We start from the raw sequence: 13,440 nt of genomic DNA, 5'->3' as shown, positions 1-13,440 counted from the left end.
AATGCGGCTTCTTATAATGGGCTTTATGTTCTTTAATTATTGTAAACCATTGCACAGTGCCAATAAACCAAACCTAACCCTGAGTTGACTGGAATTCACCATGTACAACAGCTGTTCCTTCCTAAAAAACAAAACAAAAAACATGTTAATGTGCCCATCAAGCATATTTGAGTAACTCTACAACAGTAAAAGTAATATTTATCTTAAAAAAAGAAAAAGAAAGAAGGAACACTAGCCAAACGGTAACTTCAGTGCAGTGAATCGCTCCCCGATGCAACTGATGGATAAATCCCAGGAATAGTAGTCGAACGCGGAAGAGAGCGGAGCTCAGATGGAATATGGCTCTCTCCAGAGGTTTGAGATGCTGTCAGAGGGTTTTCTCGTGGATACCTGTTCTTATTATCACCGCCGTTGTCTTGTGGTCGTATTACGCCTATGTCTTTGAACTATGTCTTTGTAAGTATGGCAAACTGTGTTGGTTTCCCGCGACTTTGATCGTTTAGTTACAGACACCGCAGACTGCCGCACAGCGGTGTTGACATAACGTTATAGAAAGAGCAGGAAGTGGCTTCGGGTGTGTGCGTTCATTTACTTAATATACAATCAGATTCTCCTTAAACCTAAACTAATTTCCCATCTTCCCCTACAAGCTCAGTGGTAATTCCTGGTTTTATACCAAAACTGTTGTGCTGTTATTCCTCTTAGCTAAGTACAACCTGACAGTCTGGCTAGTCGTGTTAGCCGGTAAATGCTGTTTCAGTAAACAATAAACAAACTAGTGTTAGCCAAAACAGTTAGCTAGACTGTTGTCAGTCAGCCAACTTGGGTGTATTTCTGAAATCATGTTCTTGTTTTAACAGTTACAATCACCAATACACTGGAAAAAGGTAAGCTACCCTCTCGTCTCAGTGTAATGTGCACTGTTGAACCATGAACTAGAATAACACCGGGCTTGTTTCTGATATATTATGTATTATGGTGATTATTTCTTGTGCTTGCAGTGGCCTATTTGCTTTTATTTCATGTTTGCTTTGTGATGTTCTCCTGGACCTACTGGAAGTCAATATTCACCCCTCCTGCGTCTCCATGCAAAAAGGTCTGGAGAGCTAACCTGAATATCACCAATTAACTGTGGCCTATGCTGAATATGTTGTATGCAAATATCTGTCTGTCTGCTTTAGTTTCAGCTGTCATACTCAGACAAGCAAAGGTACGAAATGGAGGACAGACCAGATGCTCAGAAGCAAATCCTGGTTGAGATTGCAAAGAAGCTGCCTATTTTCACTCGAGCCCAATCTGGAGGTAAGCAGTGAAAGCATGTGAAATGTTTTTTTTCTTCTAATTTTCTTTGTCCACCTTATTTGATATAGAGTTGTGGGGGGCAGCACTAACAATACAGGTATATTAGCCGCAATCCATCATCTCACACATAATCTGTGTTTGGTGAAAGGAAATGGGTGAGGGCAATTAGCTTTGTGTGCACTCCGGAGCATCTTCATCCAGAGTAATCAGCCAGTATATCTCTTTCATTAATGCTGATTGGTAAGACTTAAGTTCTGGGCTGCAGGAAGTATTTGAAGGGCAAGCTCAGCTCAAATGTCGTCCATTCAACTCGCCATCCTCTTGTCTCCAGCTATCAGGTTCTGCGACCGCTGCCAGGTGCTGAAGCCTGACCGCTGTCACCACTGCTCCGTCTGTGAAATGTAAGACACCCTTTCCTCCCCAATCTCTTCATCTGGAGATGGAGAGAGGCAATTAGATATTTGTTGGCCAGGGACTGTTGTGATAATTAGAGGATGTTGCTTTTGTTTGCCATGTCATGTCTTGAAGACATTATTCCAAAGATCAATCAGTGCAGAAGTTTAGCAAAGGGAACGAGCCGATAGCTGCCAGTGTACATGTTAAAGAAAGCTGTAAGAAAAGCTTGCCTAACATGAAACAAATGCCATTAAAATGATATAGAAACCTTGTCTTGCTTTTAAGGTGTGTCTTAAAGATGGACCATCACTGTCCCTGGTAAGTTGTAATCTCTTCCTCTTCGTCAGTGTTTAAATGGTGAAATAAATGTTTTGTTCTAAAACCAGAATGTCTTTTTCCTTTTAAGGGTGAACAACTGTGTTGGTTTTTCCAACTACAAGTTTTTTCTCCTTTTCCTTGCCTACTCTATGATGTACTGTATATTCATTGCGGCAACAGTCTTTCAGTATTTCCTCAAATTCTGGGAAGTGAGTGTCATTCTTGCTTTATGACTCATATTCACAAGTTGTCATAATGTCATTTTGAAGTCCTTATAGTCAGCAGTATTGTATTTCCGCAAGATTCAAGCATTCTGTCATAGTTTATTCTCAGGTTTCTAGCACTCTCATTTCTCTCTTTCCCAGGGGGTCTTGCCAAACGGGCCTGCAAAGTTCCACGTCCTCTTCCTCATGTTTGTGGCTCTCATGTTCTTTGTCAGTCTCATGTTCCTCTTTGGCTACCACTGTTGGCTTGTGGCCAAGAACAGATCCACATTAGGTGAGAATTTGACGCATTTACTGATTAAACCCTCCTCCTTAAGAAATTGATCTCATTTATTTAATACATTAAGCACACATTAAATATGGTATGGAGAATTGAAAGGTTGACAGGGGAAACCTAACTAGTTTCATATCTGTTTTTTAGAGGCCTTCTCAGCTCCGGTTTTTGCCAACGGACCAGACAAAAACGGCTTTAACGTCGGCACGCGCAGAAATCTGGAGCAGGTATTTGGAGAGAATCGGAGATTGTGGTTCATCCCCGTCTTTACGAGGTGAGTTTGTTGTCAGGAGGCAACTCGTTGATTTCTATAATGAGGTGATGGCATTTTGGCATCTTTACACTGAAGTCTTGGCCCTATAGTTTGCAACAGAGTGTTGAAATACACAGAATTAATTCAGAGTGCAACGTGTGCCAAAGCCAGTATTCACAGAACATGATCTGGATCCTCACCAAAAGCTAATGGATACTTCCTCTGTTCACCACCACTTCTCCACCAGGTTCATGGAATTTGGCCTGTTAGTTCTTGCATAATGTTGTGGACAAAGAGGCTGAGCAAGTGTCTGTACCTCAGCTTACTGCCATGGTGGAGGAAGAGTTAGAGATCAGTATAATGATTTAAGTAGTAGACTGAATATTTGAAGTATAAGGGATATGAATAATTGATGGGGAACAATATGACATTGACTTCAGAATACAGAGTAGTTTTTACATCAAGCTGCAGTGGAGCTAATGAATAACATGCATAGTGAAGAATTTGATCAATGGTTGGAACTTATTTAATAGTTAACTGGATCTTTAACAAGCTTCCATCTGTTTCTGTACCTCTTATATGTCAGCCAAGGGAATGGCCACTACTTTGCTTTGAAGAACCGGAGCTCTGAATCCCAGAACCCCTTATTAGCTAACGAGGACATGTGGGAAGAGTCTGATGATGGGTCTGAGGAGGGAAGCTTGGGTGAGTTTATTTAAATTCTGTCATATTTAAAATACACAGAGCTGAAAACGCCTTTTTCTCATTAATGCCCAATATACTGTATATCCTATTCAACTTATATCATCCAGGACAGCTGTCATGACCTGCTGGTCAACATATCTTCACAGTAGCACCTGATCCATGAAATATATGGCTCTTGGCTTCTATTTACTCTAGATGAGATTGCTGGTGCTAAAGACACAAGTAGCTTCCTTCCAAAAATAATTGGCTCTAATACTTTTGCATTTTTTTAATCCATTAAAAACCTCTTAAGAGACTTAATGCTTGAGTTTTTTCCAGAATCTGTTAGTATCTAATTACAGTTATCCTTTGTGTCATTTTGACCTTTGTAGTTGCTTTGCACTGTGAAATTTAAAAACAAAAATAAAGGGTGAGTCATGCGAGTCACAGGCAAATGCTTGCAGGCATCCGGTGACTTTTACTGTATTTTCTAAACAAATATTTTACCTACTCTATCACCTTCAGGTCTTACAAAAACAAGTAATAGTGTCCAGTGAATACTTGTGCTTTATAAGTTATTTGTGCCTGTCTCTTATTTATGTTTTTTATTCCTATGAAAGTCATATTTATTGCTCGAGTGTAGTGACAGAGAAAATATCCATTCAGAGACCCCGACTTTTCCGTAACTTGACTTTCCAAATATGGAATCCCTGCACTGAAACATCCAAAAACAAACGTTGTTGGAGGTCACACAGTAGGAGCAATAAGATGGGCAAGGTTTGTAACCTTGGGCTAACGGCGGAGGGGATGGGACACAGTAACGACACCATGCAACGGCAGATTAGTTCAATATTTGTTCAGTTGAAATGACCTGAAGGCTTCACTATAAACTGCTGCTGTGTTTATATTTTGCTACCACCTGCTGGTCACATGAACCACACTGTTCACTACCAGATGCATCGTTTACAACAAAACCACAGAAAAAATTAATTTACATGCTGATTTTTTTTTTTTTTTTTTTAATCATTCCAGCAGAGGATGTGGACCCCTCTGTTACCATAGAGATGGAGGAATAATTTACACTGGTGGAGACCTGGACTTGTATCGCACACACTGTGTATTGAGAGGTAAATCATTCCAAATCACAAGGACGTTCAGACACACCGAAGGGGCCCAAACAAGAGGATTAAGACCTGCGTTTGGACTGTCGTTGCCAACTCTACCCCGATGCTTCACATACTGATGAAAAAAGGAACTCATTGGATGACCAGTGGAAGCATCGCCTCTCATGTCATCATAAAATTTTATTTTCGGGGCAAGTCAAGTGTTTCCTGTTTTACAGAAAAGCAACTGATTTCTTTTTTTTAATTACAGAGAAAATATTTTGCCTGTATTTGTTATTCTTGACAGAGCACTAAACCTTTACAGCTTCTGTCTGGCAGTGTGCAATTTTACAGGTTTCTGTTTGAGAGTTAAGCTTACAGTGTTGCACCTTATGGTTTCTTTGGTGGGGGACGGGAAGGGAACTCGCACTTGTCAGGCTCCAGAAGTCTCATAGTGACTGAGTTGTCTACAAGTTTGAGGTTTACAGCATTTAGGGGCAGGGATAGCTCAGTAGGTAAAGTGGTCGCCCCATGATCGGAAGGTCGGCAGTTCGAATCCACTTAACGGCTACCCTGAGGTACCCCTGAGCAAGGTACCGTCCCTACACACTGCTCCCCGGGCGCCTGCTTAGTGGGCTGCCCACTGCTTCACTGAGTGAATGGGTCAAATGCAGAGAAAAACAAGTAATTTCCCCATGGGGATCAATAAAGTATCCATTATTATTATTATTAAACATAAGATTTGACTTAAACATATTATTAAAAAGCTAACTTAACCTGAGCCTTACTAACAAGTATTCCTGCTTTTGGAGTCAGTATCTCCTCGGAATGTATCCTCCTGCTCCTCATCATCCTTTTGAGTACTTTGCACCAACATCTTGGGCACTTCTTCCCCCATTATGGAGTGTTTTATCCTCCCTGTTGCAGTTCGAATGTCATTAGCTCAGTGTCTAATCACAATGGTGACTGTAACAATAAGACAAGCATAAATTTGGTCATAGTTAGACCTGATTACATGTTACATCTGAGTATTATGGCAAACTTGATATGTCTATCTATCAGTGGAGTCATATTCTGAATAGACTGTATATCATGGCTTAAAAGCTGTTTGCTACATTGATTAAGAAGGATGCAGTGATTGGTTAGATTTATGTCTGGGGTTTGAGCATGAGATTTACTGAGACTTTTTTTTTTTTTAAATCTAATCAGTCTTTTTTTATCATTAGCTATCCCTGGGAAGATAACACTTTGGATGCAGGGGATTAAAAGTTGCTTTTGTTATAGACACAAACATGCATATGAGAGGGCATAGGGTCTTCTATGTCTGTTTTTGATCTTTTTAGATAAATACACTGTACATATTAACTGATCCTCATCAACAGGTTGGTAGAGGGCAGTGATCTTCTGCAATATAATGTTCTGATTATTTTTTTTTTTACCTGTGTTTATGTATTTTAATACCAATGAAAGCTAATCTTATTCAGACTGCTTTTGTGTATTTAGACAGCGCACCTGGCAGGAAACCACTTCTTTAACAAAGTAAACCCATTTATTCAGTCATGCATAAGAAGTTGGGTTTTCACCAGATGTGTGTACAGTTGTATGTTGAAGCTTAAACTTTTGGTCAGATCAGTTTTTTCCCAAGTTGAGTGACCTAAACTAAATGCTGCTCATATCTGAGAAAGGCTTCTGTTCATTCTACTGAAACTGTAGGTTATTTATCAGGGATATGTGAAAGCTTGTATAAAAACATTGAGAAGGATATGGCTGTTGAGTGTATCATTTAGTCTTTTGTCTATTTATTGTTATAAAAGTCTGCCTTTTTTTTTTTCTCTCGTGTATCGAGTTTGAACCATACCTGCTGCAGGCAGTGTCTGTATATTTTGTTCTATTACCGGTAAGTGAACTATTGAAGTAACATACTTTAATCAAACAGAACATTTACAACTTGAGAAGGCAGGAGTTCAATGTTGCTAGAGCACATGTGGTCCCCTCTTTAACCCGTCTTTGGAGTATGTGATTGTGGTGCTTCCCTTTTTCCATCACGTCAAAACTACCAATAGTTTCATTTGCTGTTCTTTGTAAACAAATATTCTTTATTGATCCAGCAGATGTTGTAACATGCAGAATAAAATGATCCAAGTTGAACTCTTTACATGGTTCTGTGTAGTCTTTTTATAGTATGACTATACACAGCATAGAATAATATATACATTTGATTAATTTGATATCAGTTTTTGAACTTTGTAAATGAGAAGCAGTACTTCGCACAATGAGGAGAACATGACAAATACATTGCAAAATATATTAAAAACCAAAACTATTTGCAGATCATGTTCCTCGGGTTGTCCTCCATTTAGTCGGTGCCAAAGTACCTCTGTCCGAAATGTGTTGGAGCCACCGGGTGGACTTCTGTGGTCAGAATTGTGATATCTGGGAACTCCTGGATTATAGATTTTGCTCCTAGAAGAAAAATGTACAGTTGGTTCACTTTCTGTCTGAAATCTAAGCCACTGATGTGCTGAATAAACAAAAGCAACTAGCAGCCAAAACCTGAAGCTTTTCTGAGGTAAGACTGCTATGCAATGCCAGTTCATGACCAGGATGGAAAAAAGCAACCATCTTATTTCCCACCATCTTCAGCTGTACTGTGGTGAGGTTAAGCACAGCTCAGGTAAGCTGATAAAGGGGCCTAAAGCTTAAGAAGCAACAACACTGACATATTCTCACTTTTTAGGTTTATACAGCAAACATTAAAAAGTAGATGCATATTTACATGTTCACCTGTTCCAAAACAAAATTATTATTTATCTGGCATTTGGCACTGTTTTTGTTTCTACCAACCCCCGAGGGGAATAATCTACCTTTAAGTCCACTATGTTCATCAGCTACTCCACTTGCTACCTACTGTGGCTTTTAAGTGCTTTTTTATTAAAGGCAGTTGTCTGCTGTAGCTGCAAATGGATTGAGAATGAACAAACACTAAACAATGAACTGAAACTCACTATAAAGTACTGACTAAGCAGAGCTGCAGGGGATCCTGTCAGTTCATTACAACTCCTTTAGCACTGTCAGATACACTGTTAGTATAAAAAATACTAATTATAGATTATTAAAAATAATGTAATGGTAACACACAATGGTCTCATTCCACATGACAATAAGATTACCAACATTGGTGTCCAGGAATCACTTGAATCATCTACTTTATTATTAGGTACATTTTGCTAGTATTAAGTTGTAGCCGCTTTTGCATAAGGTGCTGGAAAAATTCATCAGAGATTGGAGTACAGCTAACTCACTATCACTGTCTCTAACCAGCTTGAGATGACTTGAGCTTTGAGCTCCTGCTGTGTTATCCTGCTGGAAGCAGCCACCAGAACATGTGCACACTGCGCTTATAAATGGATGGAAAATGCTGACACTACCATCCAAATGTCGCTGCAAAAATAGAGACATTAGACCAGGTGATGTTTTTCTCAGACTTCTATTATCCATTTTTTGTGAACTTGTGTGAACTGTAGCCTCTGTTTTCTGTCCTTAGCAGACAGGAGTGGCACCCAGTGTGGTCTTCTGCTGCTGTAGCCTATCTGCTACAAGTTTTGATGTGTTGCACATTCAAAGATGCTCTTCTGCATACCTTGGTTCTAAAATGTCTTTTTTTTTGAGTTGGTGGTTCCTTCCTCTCAGCTTAAAGCAGTCTGACTTTTGACATCAACAAGGCATTTTAACCCATAGAACGCCTGCTGACTGGATTTATTACCTTTTTAGAACATTCTCTGAAACTCTAGAGATGATCGTGTGGAAAATCCCAATAGATCAGCAATTTCTAAAACACTTAGACCAACCTCCTTGACACCAACAACCATGGAATGTTCACTTACATCACCTTTCTTGCCCAACTTGACATGTCTACATGCATTGGGTTGGTGACGTGATTAGCTGATTACATACTCGTGCCTGTGAGTTGAGCACCTGTACCTAATAAAGCGACCACTTCTGTATATAGTGTAGACCAGGGTTTGATTACCTGGTAAAAGGAAATGTCTTTAAAAAGGCTTCATCCCCTTCAGAGGATTAAATAGCTTTTTATATTTTAATGGCAACATGTGCTTAATATATCAACGTTTCATATATTTAAGTGGAATAAATCCATTAAACATCAAAACAATCTGGCCCAAGCTAAAGTAGAGAAAACTATAAACGTGCAGAAGTTACCATAGTTTACTGATGACTGCTGAGCAAGACTTCAGATCAGCAGCGCCACAGAACCTCATTGTTGTTGGCAACAGTATTTTTTATATAGACACTGATGCAGCAGAAACATGAGTGGAGGAGCAATAGAGGACAAAGTGTGTGATCTGGGAGGTAAACAAAACCGAGCTGGTGGCGACTGCACTTGTGTTGAGCTGTCTGGCTTACCATGAGGTGTGGAGAAGAGGCTGAGTAGGATAATATGTTTGGGTTGGACCCTGTGCTCTTTCAGCACCCTCACAGCCTCAATCACGGTGTTCCCTGTACCTGCAGACACAGAACAAATAAGGTTTGCTTCACATTCCTGCTTATAATGACAAATTTGCTGACTCATCTCAAGAATATGTGACAAGTCATAACAGATTCCCAAGACAAACTAGATAATTGCATTTTTCCCAATTCAAATATATCCAACTCATGCATTATGAGCATCTTAAAAGGAAAGGAAAGTGATTGTGTGCTGATTGATGTGCCCATGAGTCTGGACAATTGACAGGCTTTAATTTCACATCCAGTTAGCATGCATCAATGAAACCATATGTTCCATCATTCTGACATTATAAAATATACCTTGAGCCTAGCTTGGTCACTTTTTTTTTTTAAAGCTGAGAACAGAAAAATGCTGCTTTGTGACACAGGGAAACCGGGGCTATTAAGATACTATTTTTGTTGGCACTCATTATGTTATTCAGCAGCCTGGTGGCTATCTCCCAGGCAATGTATAATTAGCCCCATGAGAACTATAATTATCAGAGCAGTGTGAATGGGCCGGCGTGATGTGGAAATGCAGACTTGGTGGTGAAGGTCAACTCAAGGGAGATTTTCCAAAATGAATAAATACAAAAAACTTTTTTTCTTTTTACACTTGCACAGAATTGAACATCTCTTGACATTTATGTGCTACTGAAGGTGACAAACTGGAGTCACCAGCAAGAAAAAACGAGCTCAGCCATCTTGTTACTTACTGAGAATGGGGTACATGAGCAGCACTTTTCTTCTATACACATCTGGGGGGAACTTGGCATAGTAGACCTTGGCTTTCTGTGTCTCTTCGTCACTCTGTATGAGGATCTTGCCAATGCGGATAGAGCGGCAGCAATCACGGAGACCCTGCTCCATGGCCTCACCTGTGAGAAAGCACGTGAAATGCAACTGTGGTTGAAAGGTTGAAATATATTTGTTGCTTAGGGTTAGTTTTGTCTTCATCAGCGGGGATTTCCAGCAGACCTGCACCTACATGTGTGTTGCGTCTCATTTCTCCAGTAAGACACGCTCACGCCATATCGGTTTGTTTGAAATTACAAGAATAATTATCAGCAGCGCTAATCATAAAAATACATTCCGGATTTTCCTAAACCCAAAGTCACCTAAAAATATTAAAGAAATATAAAGACATGGCTGGTGCCATTTAAAAAACAAGCAAACAAACAATGCTATATATAAATGCAGAATTGCCCGCTTTCCTCCACAACCACATAGAAAAGTTCACACACTGGTCACACTGTAAAGCATTCAGTCTTCATTACATTACAGCGCTCTACCATGACATGCTCAAAGTCAACCCACGAGGATGTCAAGACATGACTGTGGTATGGAAAACAATAGAACCGGTGTTTTGACTTAGCTGATGTGTTACCTTTAAGGTACAGTGTTTGAGTTTTATACTTCCTGTGTTTTATTCTAGCATGACTGTCAAAAAGGCAAAACAGGCTTTGCAGACAGCTATGGTAACAGTCTCATTAAACCAAAAGGATAGATAACAAGTGTCACTTCTGGTTGTGTGGTCTGCTGACAGCGAAGCCTTCAGAGACTGTGCTCTCTACAAAACTAAAGACAAATAGCTGTCTCAAATGCCTAACATAACGTTTACACAACGTAGTATTCAAACAAGAGAGTAGTTAGTCTATGATCCAGCGCAAACGATAACCGAGCAAGAGCAAAACAGATGCACAGTATGAGTACACGGTTTCATGGAAGACTTATGTGTACCTAGGAAAGACACAAATTTGTTTTGATAGGTGTGCTAGAGAAGGTTTAACTTACCACTCCTCATAATGCTGACTCCACAGTTGCCTCTTTCAAACTTGACACCCTCATACTTGTACCCTGAGGGAAAAAATGAAGCAGAAACAGTCACAAAATGTAGCTGTTCAGAAAAAGCCCACACAGTCATATAATGCTGGGAGTTAAAACACTCAAACACTGGAGCCCACTGGTCAGAATTCAGAACTCTGTTTTTGTCTAACCTAGTCTTTACACCTGAATAACGACTTTGTTATTACAGAGAGATCCTCCTCACCTGTCGGTGTGGTCACTGTGCACTCAGAGTAGGGGAGCTGGTTCAAGCCCTCTTCAACTACAAGCCTGATCTGGTTTTTTACAACACAAACAGACTTTATTTATAAAATCTTCACACTCTTACAGCATACTGTATTAAAGTCATGATCTTACCAGTCGGTCTGCACAAAACACAAAATCTCCTCTGCTGGTTGTCCTGAAAATGTAAATATGAGTTTGATTAGATCATTTTAGATCAGGGGTTGGCAAACTTTTACTATGAAAAGGGTCATTTTCAAGCAATTCTTAACCTGTAAAGAACATCTGATATTTGCAATGCCTATTTATTTAAGCCATTTGTTATACAGTCATGTGAAAAAGTAAGTTTCCCCATGACAATATGTACTTCTTTGAAAACTTAAAGGATACCCCATGATTCAATAGTTTATTATTTAGCAGTAATTGTTTTCTGTATGGCGTTTTAAGTCTCTCACATCATTGTGGAGGAATTGTCGCTCACTTGTGGCGCACTTACAGTGCTATTTGTTCATTGAGGTTTGCAGGCATTCATATATGCACAATATTTTTAAGGTCCTGCCACAGAATTTAATTAAGGCTGAGGTCTGGACTTTGACTGGACTGCTGCAACATCTTTATTCTTCTCTTTTTCAGTCATTCTGTTGGAGATCATTGTCCTGTTGTGTGACATCAAGCTTTAGCCCATGGCCTGACATTTCACTGTAAAATACTTTGGCATATGGTCGACTAAGTGACTGCAATATGCTTAGGTATATAGCTGCAAAATAAGCTTAAATCATCACCCCTTCTCCACCATGCTTTACAGCTGGTATGAGGTATTTGTGCTGATGTGCTGTGTTTTGTTTTTCGGAAATGTGAACCCTGGCCCAACATTTTGTGGTTTGTTCAGATCAACTTTGAAACAACCCCCTCTGCTAGGTTATTTTTAAAGAGAAGATGTATTCTCCTGGCAACCCTTCCAAGCAAACCAGACTTGTTCAGTCTTTTTCTGATTGTACTGTCATGAGTTTTATCATACTAACTGAGGCCTGTAGAGTCTGAGATGCAGCTCTTGGGAGTTTTTACAGATTATCTGAGCATTGCATGGTTGTTAACACACACCTGAATGCTCCAGACCAGCAAATTGCCAAAATGTCTGCTTTTACAAAGATCCTGACAGTTGATGATGATCAGACTATCAGCACTGCATAGTCCTGTGGAAACTCTTTTTTACATGACTGTATGCATGTCATTTTTTAATTCTTATCATGTGTTAATGAAGAAGGCACCAACTATTATTTGGATGTTTGCCCATCAAAATACCAATAACAGTAAAAATGCAAATCTTTTACTACATGTGACTACTTTAAAGTGGGCTATTCATAATTAGTATTTTAACTTTTCGTTTTCATTACAATAATATCATTTTTGTTGCATTTATAGTTCCTAATGATCTATTTTTTAAGATACATGCGTCTCTGAGCTGGTTGATACTCAGCACTGCTCTGATTCAAATAATCTTATTACTGCTTCAATTTCATCTCTTTTTGTGTGAACAGACGACAACTATTCCTGTTTGTATCAGGTAAAGTAATACAAGGTTATAACTACACAAGACATCTTAACAACTGTAAGATATGTTGGTTCTTTTGATACAATAAATTATTCTCTCCTTGAAAGGCTTAAAAAATGTTGTAGCTGAACCTGTTATGATAGTTACTATGACGTTTCCTTGAAGAAGCATCACTTGTTTTAGTCACAGGTAGAGCAGGGCGATATGGCCAAAAATATTTATCACGATATATATTTGAAAATTTGCGATAACGATATAACTGACGATATAATTGATGTGAGACAAAATACAACTCCACAACATTACTAGCGCAAAAAGACAACCTTCCATTTATTTTCACTTAAACAAGAAGCTGGTTTTTATGTACATTAAAGCTTTATAAAAATGTAACAGTGCAAATGCAAATGCCTTGCTGAAAGTTTAACCAAAATGCATTTCCAGTAGAAATGGGCTGACATATCCTGAGCATAACCATGTATAATATCCACTGAAGTTAAAAAGAGGTGCTTTGCAACATTAAACTGCAGTGTGCAGTACGTATTTTTCGGACCATAAGGTGCACGGGATTATAAGGCACATTAAGCGAAACAAAGCAGTCAGATAAATCAAACTTTATTAAACTCATTCTTCTTGCTTCCTCCACTTCTGTACCATTGATTCATTAATGCTGTATTCTATCACAGCTGCTCTGTTCCCATGTTGTTGCAGTATATTAATGACTAACCTCGTATTGTGGATGGATTATCTCAGTTGTTCTTCTGACT

General features: G+C 39.2%; 2 protein-coding genes across 2 annotated transcripts in view; one reads left to right on the top strand and one right to left on the bottom strand.

Annotated features, from left to right (window-relative positions):
- Positions 1–209: 209 nt before the first annotated feature.
- On the top strand, positions 210–5,280 carry zdhhc15b (zDHHC palmitoyltransferase 15b). The gene is made up of 11 exons (XM_026191057.2): positions 210–456; positions 861–887; positions 1,002–1,096; positions 1,182–1,302; positions 1,634–1,703; positions 1,984–2,016; positions 2,105–2,225; positions 2,382–2,514; positions 2,662–2,788; positions 3,354–3,472; positions 4,484–5,280. Exons 1-11 carry the CDS (start codon positions 339–341, stop codon positions 4,525–4,527), a joined length of 1,008 nt encoding a protein of 335 aa, XP_026046842.1. The 5' UTR covers positions 210–338; the 3' UTR covers positions 4,528–5,280.
- Positions 5,281–6,629: 1,349 nt separating this feature from the next.
- uprt (uracil phosphoribosyltransferase (FUR1) homolog (S. cerevisiae)) overlaps positions 6,630–13,440 on the bottom strand; it is a 9,223-nt gene continuing 2,412 nt past the window's right edge. Inside the window, exons 2-7 of the mRNA XM_080287934.1 lie at positions 11,260–11,302; positions 11,108–11,177; positions 10,852–10,914; positions 9,774–9,935; positions 8,977–9,075; positions 6,630–7,017 (exon numbers count right to left, since the gene is read on the bottom strand). Of these exons, the coding sequence (XP_080144060.1) occupies positions 6,911–7,017; positions 8,977–9,075; positions 9,774–9,935; positions 10,852–10,914; positions 11,108–11,177; positions 11,260–11,302 (544 nt within the window). The 3' untranslated portion in view covers positions 6,630–6,910. The remainder of the gene's footprint in view (positions 7,018–8,976; positions 9,076–9,773; positions 9,936–10,851; positions 10,915–11,107; positions 11,178–11,259; positions 11,303–13,440) is intronic.

Source organism: Astatotilapia calliptera, chromosome 2 (genome assembly GCF_964374335.1).
Source record: "Astatotilapia calliptera chromosome 2, fAstCal68.1, whole genome shotgun sequence".
In the NCBI taxonomy this organism is placed as follows: domain Eukaryota; kingdom Metazoa; phylum Chordata; class Actinopteri; order Cichliformes; family Cichlidae; genus Astatotilapia; species Astatotilapia calliptera.
This window is presented reverse-complemented; position numbering and strand designations above follow the sequence as displayed.

Coding starts and splice junctions, on each gene's coding strand:
- zdhhc15b (XM_026191057.2), top strand. CDS start 339: ATGGCTCTCTCCAGAGGTTTGAGATGCTGTCAGAGGGTTTTCTCGTGG. Junction 2,226..2,381: donor ATTTCCTCAAATTCTGGGAA/GTGAGTGTCATT, acceptor TCTCTTTCCCAG/GGGGTCTTGCCAAACGGGCC. Junction 3,473..4,483: donor GTCTGAGGAGGGAAGCTTGG/GTGAGTTTATTT, acceptor TAATCATTCCAG/CAGAGGATGTGGACCCCTCT.